The sequence below is a fragment of the Oncorhynchus gorbuscha genome, linkage group LG21 (genome assembly GCF_021184085.1).
Source record: "Oncorhynchus gorbuscha isolate QuinsamMale2020 ecotype Even-year linkage group LG21, OgorEven_v1.0, whole genome shotgun sequence".
Classification (NCBI taxonomy): Eukaryota; Metazoa; Chordata; class Actinopteri; order Salmoniformes; family Salmonidae; genus Oncorhynchus; species Oncorhynchus gorbuscha.
Window position 1 is genome coordinate 13380477 of NC_060193.1, and position 14159 is coordinate 13394635.

The 14159-nt window shown below is 47.9% G+C and overlaps 1 protein-coding gene across 1 annotated transcript in view; it reads right to left on the reverse strand.

Annotated features, from left to right (window-relative positions):
* LOC124007841 (tudor domain-containing protein 7B-like) overlaps window positions 1-14159 on the reverse strand; it is a 38461-nt gene that overhangs the window by 15408 nt on the left and 8894 nt on the right. The window contains exons 3-4 of the mRNA XM_046318620.1: window positions 13762-13906; window positions 5269-5494 (exon numbers count right to left, since the gene is read on the reverse strand). Of these exons, the coding sequence (XP_046174576.1) occupies window positions 5269-5494; window positions 13762-13906 (371 nt within the window). The remainder of the gene's footprint in view (window positions 1-5268; window positions 5495-13761; window positions 13907-14159) is intronic.

Consider the following 14159-nt stretch of genomic DNA (forward strand, 5'->3'; position numbering starts at 1 on the left):
AACAAAACCTGCGGACTCTCTTTCCCTGCAGCCGACTTGAGGAAAACATTTAAACGTGTTAACTCTCGCAAGGCTGCAGGCCCAGACGGCATCCCCAGCCGCATCCTCAGAGCATGCGCAGACCAGCTGGCTGGTGTGTTTACGGACATATTCAATCAATCTTTATCCCAGTCTGCTGTTCCCACATGCTTCAAGAGGGCCACCATTGTTCCTGTTCCCAAGAAAACTAAGGTAACTGAGCTAAACGACTACCTGCACTCACTTCCGTCATTGAGAAATGCTTTGAGAGACCAGTTAAGGACCATATCACCTCCACCCTACCTGACACCCTAGACCCACTCCAAATTGCTTGTCGCCCAAATAGGTCCACAGACGATGCAATCTCAACCACACTGCACACTGCCCTAACCCATCTGGACAAGAGGAATACCTATGTGAGAATGCTGTTCATCGACTACAGCTCAGCATTTAACACCATAGTACCCTCCAAGCTCGTCATCAAGCTCGAGACCCTGGGTCTCAACCCCGCCCTGTGCAACTGGGTACTGGACTTCCTGATGGGCCGCCCCCATGTGGTGACGGTAGGTAACAACATCTCCACCCCGCTGATCCTCAACACTGGGGCCCCACAAGGGTGCGTTCTGAGCCCTCTCCTGTACTCCCTGTTCACCCATGACTGCGTAGCCATGCACGCCTCCAACTCAATCATCAAGTTTGCGGACAACACTACAGTAGTAGGGTTGATTACCAACAACGACGAGACGGCCTACTAGGAAGGAGGTGAGGGCCTTCGGAGTGTGGTGTCAGGAAAATAACCTCCCACTCAACGTCAACAAAACAATGGAGATGATTGTGGACTTCAGGAAACAGCAGAGGGAGCACCTCCCTATCCATATTGACGGGACAGTAGTGGAGAGGGTAGTGAGCTTTAAGTTCCTCGGCGTACACATCACAGAAAAACTGAATTGGTCCACCCACACAGACAGCGTTGTGAAGAAGGCGCAGCAGCGCCTCTTCAACCTCAGGAGGCTGAAGAAATTTGGCTTGTCACCAAAAGCACTCACAAACTTCTACAGATGCACAATCGAGAGCATCCTGTCGGGCTGTATCACCGCCTGGTACGGCAACTGCTCCGCCCACAACCGTAAGGCTCTCCAGAGGGTAGTGAGGTCTGCACAACGCATCAACGGGGGCAAACTACCTGCCCTCCAGGACACCTACACCACCCGATGTCACAGGAAGGCCATAAAGATCATAAAGGACAACAGCCACCCGAGCCACTGCCTGTTCACCCCGCTATCATCCAGAAGGCGAGGTCAGTACAGGTGCATCAAAGCAGGGACCGAGAGACTGAAAAACAGCTTCTATGTCAAGGCCATCAGACTGTTAAACAGCCACCACTAACATTGAGTGGCTGCTGCCAACACACTGACTCAATTGCAGCCACTTTAATAATTGGAATTGATGGAAATTGATGTAAAATATATCACTAGCCACTTTAAACAATGCTACTTAATATAATGTTTACATAGCCTACATTACTCATCTCATATGAATATGTATATACTGTACCCTATATCATCTACTGCATCTTTATGTAATACATGTATCACTAGCCACTTTAAACTATGCCACTTTGTTTACATACCTTACATTACTCATCTCATATGTATATACTGTACTAGATACCATCTACTGCATCTCGCCTATGCCGTTCTGTACCATCAATCATTCATATATCTTTATGTACACATTCTTTATCCCTTTACACTTGTGTGTATTAGGTAGTAGTTTTGGAATTGTTAGGTTAGATTACTCATTGGTTATTACTACATTGTCGGAACTAGAAGCACAAGCATTTCGCTACACTCACATTAACATCTGTTAACCATGTGTATGTGACAAATACATTTGATTTGATTTGAAATACCAATTTTTATTAGCTTCAGTGATCGTGCACGACCTTGGCTGTTTGCATTTCGAAATGCCCCTAATTAACCTTATCGGGTCAAAATTAGAGGTTGACCGATTAATTGGAATGGCCGATTGATTAGGGCCGATTTCAAGTTTTCATAACAATCGGAAATCAGTATTTTTGGGCACCGATTTTGCAGATTTAAAAATATATCTTTTTTACACCTTTTATTTGGTCTCTATTTAACTAGGTAAGTCAGTTAAGAACACATTCTTATTTTCAATGACGGTCAACGAACGAGGCAGAACGACAGATTTTTAACTTGTCAGCTCGGGGGAACCAATCTTGCAACCTTACAGTTAACTAGTCCAGCGCTCTAACCACCTGCCTCACGAGGAGCCTGCCTGTTACGCGAATGCAGTAAGCCAAGGTAAGTTGCTAGCTAGCATTAAACTTATCTTATAAAAAAAGAATCAATCGACGACTGTCGTTGCTCCAATGTGTACTTAACCATAAACATCAATGCCTTTCTTAAAATCAATACACAAGTATATATTTTTAAACCTGCATATTTAGCTAAAATAAATCCAGGTTGGCAGGCAATATTAACCAGGTGAAATTGTGTCACTTCTCTTGCGTTCATTGCACGCAGAGTCAGGGTATATGCAACAGTTTGGGCCGCATGGCTCTTTGCGAACTAATTTGCCAGAATTTTACGTAATTATGACATAACATTGAAGGTTGTGCAATGTAACATGAATATTTAGACTCATGGATGCCACCCGTTAGATAAAATACGGAACGGAATAAACGTTTTATTTTCGAGGTGATAGTTTCCGGATTTGACCTAAGGCTCGTATTTCTGTGTGTTTTATTATAGTTAAGTCTATGATTTGATAGAGTAGTCTGACTGAGGGGTGATAGGCAGCAGCAGGCTTGTAATAGTCAAAGGTATATGGTTTAGAGAGAAATAGTTTGAGCGTTATAATTCCTGTTATAACTTGCAGCTGAACTTGAAAGGGGTTCCTTCGTTATTTTACCGTTCATGTCTTCCATAGAAAATGTCTTGATCTACTTCAAATAAGGTCTGTGTTTCGTGCTTAAACCGCCTCTGCGTTTTGATACTCGTGTAAATCTCACTAGGATAATGTAACGTTTGTCAAAATATTTTCATAAATCCACTCTACAATTTTTTTTTTTATCTTCCCTTATATTTAGCCAATATTGATCAGTTACCTTGTCCTATGGATATCTACACAGTTATACAATTGGCAAGGTGGTGTAAGCCTACACGGAACACAGACCTTATTTTAAGTGAATCTAAAAATATACTATGGAATAAATGAATGAAGGAACTGCTTTTCAGATTTTGCTAGAAGGTGTCATGGGAGCTGACAAGGTAAAAGTCTGTTGTTCTGCCTCGTTCCTTGGCCGTCATTGAATATAAGAATGTGTTCTTAACTGACTTACCGTTAAATAGAGACCAAATAAAAGGTGTAAAGAAACAAACAATTTAATTGGCAAAATCGGCGCCCAAAAATATCGATTGTTATGAAAACTTGAAATCGGCCCGAATCAATCGGCCATTCCGATTAATCGGTCGACCTCTAATTTTGACCCGATATGGTTAATTAGGGGCATTTCGAAATGCAAACAGCCAATGTCGTGCACGATTACTGAAGCTAATAACAATTGGTATTTCAAATCAATTTTCTTGACCAAGCTTCCTGCTGCTAGCTGGACATAATGCTGTGTGTGTGTGTGTGTGTGTGTGTGTGTGTGTGTGTGTGTGTGTGTGTGTGTGTGTGTGTGTGTGTGTGTGTGTGTGTGTGTGTGTGTGTGTGTGTGTGTGTGTGTGTGTGTGTGTGTGTGTGTGTGTGTGTGTGTGTGTGTGTGTGTGTGTGTGTGTGTGTGTGTGTGTGTGTGTGCGTGCGTGCGTGCGTGTGTGTGTGTGTGTGTGTGTGTGTGTGTGTGTGTGTGTGTGTGTGTGTGTGTGTGTGTGTGTGTGTGTGTCTGTGTGTCTGTGTGTGTGCTGTGTGTGTGTGCATGTGTGCGTGCTGCTTGCGTGTCTCTTCAGATGAAAGTGACTGTCCTACTACAGACATCCTGATTCAATGGGCTGCTAATCTGTAGCAGAATAGGAGAGAGATTAGTCTGCCTTGTCCCTATGGTTTCAGTCATGCCACCCAGGTCTCTGCTGTGGTCCATTGTCTGGTGAGAGAGTGTCACTGATACACAAAACAGAAGATTAAGTCGGTTGAGGTCAGTTGTTTTCCTTAGCTAGCTGCCAGGGCCCAGATTGTGATGGAAAAAACAGGATAGGGGGAGGGAGACAGAAGGGGTAAGAAAGAGAGAAAGAGAGGCTGCTGCAGCTCTGGTGCTACTCCTGAATAAGCACAGAGGGAGGAAAGGGAGCGAGCGGGAGGGAGAGAGGAGAGGGATTGCTGGCACCACCAATCCAACCAGTGGGTTCCAGCGCCATTGATTCACAGTGCTATTCTCATTCAAGTCATTAACTAAGGAACAGACCGAAGAGGACAGACCGAAGAGGACAGACCGAAGAGGACAGACCGAAGAGGACAGAGGACCGGAGAGGACAGAGTAAAGAAAGAGAGAAAGAAACACAGAATGGAGAGTGACTGACTGACTGACTGAGAAAAATCCTTGTCTTCATTATTTTCATCCTTTCATTTCCTGATTCTGATTCCTAGTAGTTCCTGATTCTGATTCCTAGTAGTTCCTGATTCTGATTCCTAGTAGTTCCTGATTCTGATTCCTAGTTTGTTTTAGAGTGCATGGAACAGAATCCTCCCCTCCCAGCAAAGGCAATGCTTGCAACTCAAAGTGATATTTCCATAAAGCTGGAATCCTTCATGGTGAAACAGCCGCATCCATTTGCGTTATTACAACAACAAAGAAGATAATGAAAACAAACCATTTTTTCCCCTCTGACATCATCACACGCACGGTAGACGAGCACAATACGTACTCAAATGTTTTTCACTAATCTGCACAACGCTCCTCATCTCCGCAACAGAAACAATAACAACCGTGGTGGAACGGCCAGTGGCAATATTTCCCCCTACAGGAGATTCCACCTTTTAACAGAGTAAGAAACTCTTAACTATTTAATTTCTAGAGAGTCATTTTCTACAAGGACAGATTTTCAAACAGCCCCAACAGATGATTGCTATTCACAGTATTAGGTCAGCAGGGTGAGAGAACGTCAGTCTGTCCTGCTTTTTGACAAGTTCTTCCTCCATTTCTTTTCCATGTAACTCCTTTCAGTCATTAGGGAATGATTAGTGCAGTCTAGCCAGTCTAGTTTATGGTTTCCACTAATCACCACTCACCTCTCAGAGGGCACATAGGACTTCCTGGTAGCAGGGGTGTTCTGATTGATTGGTTTGTTCTGGTTGGAGCTCTGATTGCTCTTTCCCTCTGATTGGGTGTCCCTCATGTCCCTCCCCTGTCTGAAGTCTCCATGCTGGACTCCCAATCCTCGGCCGCCCCCACCTCCTCCTCGCCCCAGACCGCGACCCCTGTGGTCTGGCTGTCTCAGAGAGGTTCTGGGCTTGGCTGGGGAGGAGACAAAGAGGGTAGTGGCAGGATGATAAGAAATACACAGCTGTATACACACATAGAAACATGTACAGAACTAACACACACAAATAGGCAAAGCATTCCACGTCGTGCCATGTCACACTCAGAAACTCACGCCCTTCACATCCATCATCTGCAAAAGGTCAGTTGGCAAGGGGAGAAAATAGCACAGTTAGACAAGGCACTGACGTCCTGTGCTTTAGTCAATTAGAAAAAACAGTCACTATAGCTGCCAGTGTAGATTACGTCATCATCATGCTTTCCGTTGCTGCTCAGTTTTGAGATGACATCATACCTTCCAGTCCATTCCAGTAATGACATCGATCATCCCGAAAAGCCAGGCCAACAAGTCATCATCGCCAGTGGGATCAAATGGATGACAATATAGCTTTTTAATATGCTCGATCGTCAAATTATCATACTCTTGTTTTTCCGAAGCCTTGATTGGAGGTCAGATATTCTAGAATCTGTCTGCAGCACTTAACATTGTACACTACATGACCAAAAGTATGTGGACAAAATCTCATTCCAAAATCATGGGCATTAATATGGAGTTGGTACGAGGTCGGGGCTCTCTGCAGGCCAGTCAAGTCCTTGCAGACCGATCTCGACAAACCGTTTCTGTATGGACCTCGCATTGCGCACGGGGGCATTGTCATGCTGAAACAGGAAAGGGCCTTCCCCAAACTTTTGCCACAAAGTTGGAAGCACAGAATCATTGAGAATGTCATTGTATGATGTAGCGTTAAGATTGCCCTACACTGGAACTAAGGGGCCTAGCCCGAACCATGAAAAACAGCCCCAGGCCATTATTCCTCCTCCACCAAACTTTACAGTTGGCACTATGCATTTGGGCAGATAGAGTTCTCCTGGCATCTGTCAAACCTAGATTTTTCCGTCGGACTGCCAGATGGTGAGCGTGAGTCATCACTCCAGAGAACGCGTTTCCACTGCTCCAGAGTCCAATGGCGGCGAGCTTTACACCACTCCAGCCAACACTTGGCATTGCACATGGTGATCTTAGGATTGTGTGTGGCTGCTTGGCCATGGAAACCCATTTCATGAAGCTCCCGACGAACAGTTATTGTGCTGACATTGCTTCCCGAGGCAGATTGGAACTCAGTATTGAGTGTTGTAACCGAGGACAGATGATTTTAATGCGCTACTTGCTTCAGCACTCGGCGGTTCCATTCTGTGAGCTTGTGTGGCCTACCACTTCGTGGCTGAGCCATTGTTGCTCCAAGATTTTTCGAGATTGCATGGCTGTGTGCTTGATTATATACACCTGTCAGCAACGGGTGTGGCTGAAATAGCCAAATCCACTCATTTGAAGGGGTGTCCACATACTTTTGTATATACAGTGTACCTGTAGCATGACATACCATAGTACCCATAATGCTCTATACCTGTATCCGGTTCATTAACCTAGTTCCGACATGACACCACCCTATCCAATCCAGTGCAAGACTAATATTACATCATCCACCTTACATTACATCATCAACCCACATCAGATTCTGACATGTTACATCATCCATGTCAGCCAATCCCAGCTGTCATGACGTCACACACCGCATCACTCCACACTACTCAACTCCACACCACTCCGCACCAACCCACTCCATACTACTCCACACCACTCAACACAAATCAACTCCACACTATACCACACCATTCCACACTACTACATACTACTCCAAACCACAGCACAACACACCACTCAACACCATTCCACACCACACCACTCAATTCCACACCGCACTACTCCACACGACACACCACACTACTCACCACACTACTCCAGACCACACTACTCCACACGACACACCACACTACTCCACATGACACTACTCCACAGCACACATTCCACACACTATTCCACACTGTTCTATCCACACCATACTCCACACTGTTCTACTCCACACCATACTACCTCACACCCCACTACTCTACAACCACTCCACCCCACACTACACTACACAATTCTACCCCACAACACATTACTCCACACAACTCACACAACACACTCCACTACCTCACACCACACTATTCTATCCCACACCACCCCACACTCTTCTATTCCACACCACCTCACAATACACTACTCCACACCACCTCACAATACACTACTCCACACCACCTCACAATACACTACTCCACCTCACAATACACTACTCCACACCACCTCACAATACACTACTCCACACCACCTCACAATACACTATTCCACACCACCTCACAATACACTACTCCACACCACCTCACAATAAACTACTCCACACCACCTCACAATACACTACTCCACCTCACAATACACTACTCCACACCACCTCACAATACACTACTCCACCTCACAATACACTACACCACACCTCTAAGCCTGGCGGTCTCATCCTCCCTTCCACACCTCTGCAGAACCTAATACTCAAGAATGTGGTAGTCTGCCTCACAACGCAACTCTGAACTGTCTGACATGTTACATCATCCATGTCAGCCAATCCCAGCTGTCATGACGTCACACACCACATCACTCCACACTACTCAACTCCACACCACTCCACACCAACCCACTCCATACTACTCCACACCACTCAACACAAATCAACTCCACACTATACCACACCATTCCACACTACTCCATACTACTCCAAACCACAACACAACACACCACTCAACACCATTCCACACCACACCACTCAATTCCACACCGCACTACTCCACACGACACACCACACTACTCACCACACTACTCCAGACCACACTACTCCACACGACACACCACACTACTCCACATGACACTACTCCACAGCACACTATTCCACACTACTATACTCCACACTGTTCTACTCCACACCATACTACCTCACACCCCACTACTCTACTCCACTCCCCACACTACACTACACAATTCTACCCCACAACACATTACTCCACACAACTCTACACACCACACTCCACTACCTCACACCACACTATTCTATCCCACACCACACCACACTCTTCTATTCCACACCACCTCACAATACACTACTCCACACCACCTCACAATACACTACTCCACACCACCTCACAATACACTACTCCACACCACCTCACAATATACTACTCCACACCACCTCACAATACACTACTCCACACCACCTCACAATACACTACTCCCACCACCTCACAATACACTACTCCACACCTCACAATACACTACTCCACACCACCTCACAATACACTACTCCACACCACCTCACAATACACTATTCCACACCACCTCACAATACACTACTCCACACCACCTCACAATAAACTACTCCACACCACCTCACAATACACTACTCCACCTCACAATACACTACTCCACACCACCTCACAATACACTACTCCACCTCACAATACACTACACCACACCTCTAAGCCTGGCGGTCTCATCCTCCCTTCCACACCTCTGCAGAACCTAATACTCAAGAATGTGGCAGTCTGCCTCACAACGCAACTCTGAACTGTCTGACATGTTACATCATCCATGTCAGCTCATCCCAGCGGTCATGATGTCACACCACACTACTCCACACCACTAAGCCTAACTGTCTCCTCCTCCCTCCCTTCCACACCTCTGCAGAACCTAATACTCACCATGTCCTCCACCGCAGCCAGGTAGCCTCCTTATTCCACTGCTTGTACAGATACTTTAGCTGCAGCTAATTATCGAATGTGGCAGTCTGTCTCACAACTCAACTCAGTTACACAGTGTCTAGTGACGCGCCATCTGAGGTTAGGCGAGACGATACTGGAGGTGGCGAGACAGAGGCAGATACAGCAGAAGTAGCATCCCAGAGTTTCCTGGTTCAGAAAGGCACAGTATTTCTAGCTGTAATCAGCCTCCATTCAGGAGATGTGAAGGAAGAGAAGGGAGGAAGAGAGAGGGGGGGAGGAAGAGAAAGAGGGGAGAGGAAGATAAAAGGGGGAGAGGAAGATAAAGAGGAGGAGGAAGAGAGAGGGAGGAAGAGAGAGAGAGAGGAAGAGAGAGGGGGGAGGAAGAGAGAGGGGGAGGAAGATAAAGAGAGAGGGAGGAAGAGAGAGGGAGGAAGAGAGAGAGAGAGGAAGAGAGAGGGAGGAAGAGAGAGAGAGGGAGGAAGAGAGAGAGAGGGAGGAAGAGAGAGAGGGAGGGAGGAAGGAAGAGAGAGAGGGAGGGAGGAAGAGAGAGAGGGAGGAAGGAGAGAGAGGGAGGGAGGAAGAGAGAGGGAGGAAGAGAGAGAGGGAGGGAGGAAGGAAGAGAGAGAGGGAGGAAGAGAGAGAGGGAGGAAGGAAGAGAGAGAGGGAGGAAGGAAGAGAGAGAGGGAGGGAGGAAGAGAGAGTAATAAAAAGAGAGAGAGAGGGAGGAAGAGAGAGAAATAAAGAGAGAGAGAGAGAGAGGGGAGGAAGAGAGAGAAAGAAAGAAAGAGAGAGAGAGAGAGAGAGAGAGGGAGAAAGAGAGAGAAAGAAAGAGAGAGAGGGAGACAGACTGACAGAGAGAGGAGGCAGGAAGAGACAGAGGCTGCTGTATTGGCATGTGAATCAGCACCGTACCTCTTGCTTCCAAATGCTCTGTTCACAGCTGCTCTCTCCCCCTCTCTATTTCATCTCTCCATCCCCACCCCCCCTCTCTCCCTCCACCCTCTCTCTGCTTCCTCTCTCCCCCCTCTATTTCATCTCTCTCCCTGCCCATATCCCCTCTCTACTTCATCTCTCCCTCCCCACCCCCTCTCTCTCTCTCCACCCTCTCTCTGCTTCCTCTTTCCCCCTCTCTACTTCATCTCTCTCTCCCTGCCCATATCCCCCTCTCCACTTCATCTCTCTCTCCCTGCCTATATCCCCCTCTCCACTTCATCTCTCTCTCCCTGCCCATATCCCCCTCTCCACTTCATCTCTCTCCCTGCCCATATCCCCCTCTCCACTTCATCTCTCTCTCCCTGCCCATATCCCCCTCTCCACTTCATCTCTCTCTCCCTGCCCATATCCCCCTCTCCACTTCATCTCTCTCCCTGCCCATATCCCCTCTCCACTTCATCTCTCTCTCCCTGCCCATATCCCCTTCTCCACTTCGTCTCTCTCCCTGCCCATATCCCCCTCTCTACTTCATCTCTCTCTCCCTGCCCATATCCCCCTCTCCACTTCATCTCTCTCTCCCTGCCCATATCCCCCTCTCCACTTCATCTCTCTCTCCCTGCCCATATCCCCCTCTCCACTTCATCTCTCTCCCCCTCCACTTCATCTCCCCCTCTCCACTTCATCTCTCTCCCTGCCCATATCCCCTCTCCACTTCATCTCTCTCTCCCTGCCCATATCCCCCTCTCCACTTCATCTCTCTCTCCCTGCCCATATCCCCCTCTCTACTTCATCTCTCTCTCCCTGCCCATATCCCCCTCTCCACTTCATCTCTTTTCCCTGCCCATATCCCCCTCTCCACTTCATCTCTCTCTCCCTGCCCATATCCCCCTCTCCACTTCATCTCTCTCTCCCTGCCCATCTCCCCTCTCTGCTTCATCTCCCTTTTCCTCCCCAATCTATCTCTGCCTCCCTCCCTCCCCCCTTCTTATTCTCTCTCCCCCTCTCTACCTTCCCATCTCATTAACTTCACCCCCCTGTCAGCTCTCTTCCCCTCTACTACTTCATCCCCCTACATCTCTTCCCCTCTCGCAACACTGAAAGAATGTACAGAACACTGAAGAAATGCACTGAATACTGTGTAGCTCAGTTGGTAGAGCATGGCGACTTATTCTAATCAAGCCAGTGGGTAGTGGGTTCGATCTTCCCAGGGACCACATTCAATGGAATCGTAGAATGTATGCACACATGACTGTAAGTCGCTTTGGATAACACGCTTTCTTTACCTCATTTTACATTTTTGTGGTCCTTCCCTTCACATTGAGTCAATATGGCATATATCCCCTAAACTGCCCTGTTCCACCGCATATCATTATATATTATTATTATACAACTTAATCAGGAAATAGTCAAGCTACCTTTCCATGTCATTAACTTTCAACCTGTCAGCATACTCTTGTAAATCAAGTACATACTGTACATTGTACTACATCACTGTCCCACTGGGCAGAGACATGAATTCAACATTTAATCAACGTTGGTTCCACGTGGAAACAACATTGTTTCAACCAGTGCGGTCCCATTCCAAACGTATGTAGGTAATTGAGTTCAGACTTATTCTACAATCAAGCTCAAGTGTCTGTGTAATTTGATAAAAGTTAATTGCATCTTCACCAGTTTCATTCCAAAAGGGGGCATTCAATGGAATCGGTATGAGGTGAAATCTCAGTTTCAAAAGGCTTGGATCTCTGCTAATACAATAGCTGGTGTATACAGAGACAGACACAAGGCTGCCTTGCTCAGATAAGACCCAATATGCCTTTCTATACTGTAGGTTTGGTGGCTATGGAAAAGGCTGAGGCTACGGATCCCCGTAGGTAACCGCCCTGTTCCACCGCATCCTGAATCACGTTCTGCACGTTTCTTTACCTCTATTTTACACACACATTTTTGTGGTCTCCTTCCCTTCACATTCCTCCCAGTCAATAGTGAATGATACGTCCATAGTCCATAGTAACCATTTGACCTCAATCAGTTTCATGGGGATATGCATTTAGAGCCTCTTGAGTTATATAGCGTTACGTCGAGGTAGCCTACAGCGTTACGTCGAGGTAGCCTACAGCGTTGCGTCGAGGTAGCCTACAGCGTTACGTCGAGGTAGCCTACAGCGTTACGTCGAGGTAGCCTACAGCGGTATGTCGAGGTAGCCTACAGCGGTACGTCGAGGTAGCCTACAGCATTGCATCGAGGTAGCCTACAGCGTTATGTCGAGGTAGCCTACAGCGGTACGTCGAGGTAGCCTACAGCGTTACGTCGAGGTAGCCTACAGCGGTACGTCGAGGTAGCCTACAGCGGTACGTCGAGGTAGCCTACAGCGTTGGGTCGAGGTAGCCTACAGCGTTACGTCGAGGTAGTCTACAGCGTTATATCGAGGTAGTCTACAGCGTTACATCGAGGTAGCCTACAGCGTTACGTCGAGGTAGCCTGCAGCGTTACGTCGAGGTAGTCTACAGCGTTGCGTCGAGGTAGCCTACAGTGTTGCTTCGAGGTAGCCTACAGCGTTGCGTCGAGGTAGCCTACAGCGTTACGTCGAGGTAGCCTACAGCGTTGGGTCGATGTAGCCTACAGTGTTGCGTCGAGGTAGCCTAAAGCGTTGGGTCGAGGTAGCCTACTGCGTTGGGTCGATGTAGGCTACAGCGTTGGGTCGAGGTAGTCTACAGCGTTGCGCCGAGGTAGTCTACAGCGTTGCGTCGAGGTAGCCTACAGCGTTGCGTCGAGGTAGCCTACAGCGTTGCGCCGAGGTAGCCTACAGCGTTGCGCCGAGGTAGCCTACAGCGTTGCGCCGAGGTAGCCTACAGCGTTGCGCCGAGGTAGCCTACAGCTTTGCGCCGAGGTAGCCTACAGCGTTGCGCCGAGGTAGCCTACAGCTTTGCGCCGAGGTAGCCTACAGCGTTGGGTCGAGGTAGCCTAAAGCGTTAGGTCGAGGTAGTCTACAGCGTTGCGTCGAGGTAGCCTACAGCGTTGCGTCGAGGTAGCCTACAGCTTTGCGCCGAGGTAGCCTACAGCTTTGCGCCGAGGTAGCCTACAGCGTTGCGCCGAGGTAGCCTACAGCTTTGCGCCGAGGTAGCCTACAGCTTTGCGCCGAGGTAGCCTACAGCGTTGCACCGAGGTAGCCTACAGCTTTGCGCCGAGGTAGACTACAGCTTTGCGCCGAGGTAGCCTACAGCTTTGCGCCGAGGTAGCCTACAGCTTTGCGCCGAGGTAGCCTACAGCGTTGTTTGTACAGTGAGCAAATGAAAGTAGATGGTGTTAACAAGCTGCAGCATAGCCTACCTGTGTTGATTTGAATCAAAGCACATATTTTGCTTAGTGACGTGAAGTGTTGAGTTTTGGCACAATCTAAATTCTCATAAGAAATGAGGTGGTGTTTTTTGTCTTCCAGTAATGTTACACTGCTATTGTATTTGGTTGTGTTATGTAGAATAGTATCACGATGTGAGCTTGCAGACATTGAATCAGCTTCTGCACATTCGCAGAAGCGTCGGGACCTTTAGCTGTGGGGAAGAGGGGTCGAGAAAAGTCGGCTCGGAAGCCACTCCATATTGAAAAATAATATGGATTAGGCAGTCAGACAAAGACCTCCCCCCACACAGACACACACACTCTACCATTGAGGATGAGAGGGGCGGCCGGTTTGACCCTCATCTGACAGTTGACCATTTGGGGTCGTCCAGTCTTCTTGGAGGTACGCTGTCGAGCCACCAGTTTGGCAACGTGGGCCGTCTCGCTGGAGACTGAGGCGAAACACACCATCTGGATAGGATCGAGAGGAGACACACACCACAGGGCACACACACCACAGGGCACACACCCACGTAGACGTGCACACACACACCAGAGGGCACACACACACACCAGAGGGCACACACACACACCAGAGGGCACACACACACCAGAGGGCACACACACACCAGAGGGCACACACACACCAGAGGGCACACACACACCAGAGGGCACACACACACCAGAGGGCACACACACACGCAGACGTGCACGCACACAACAC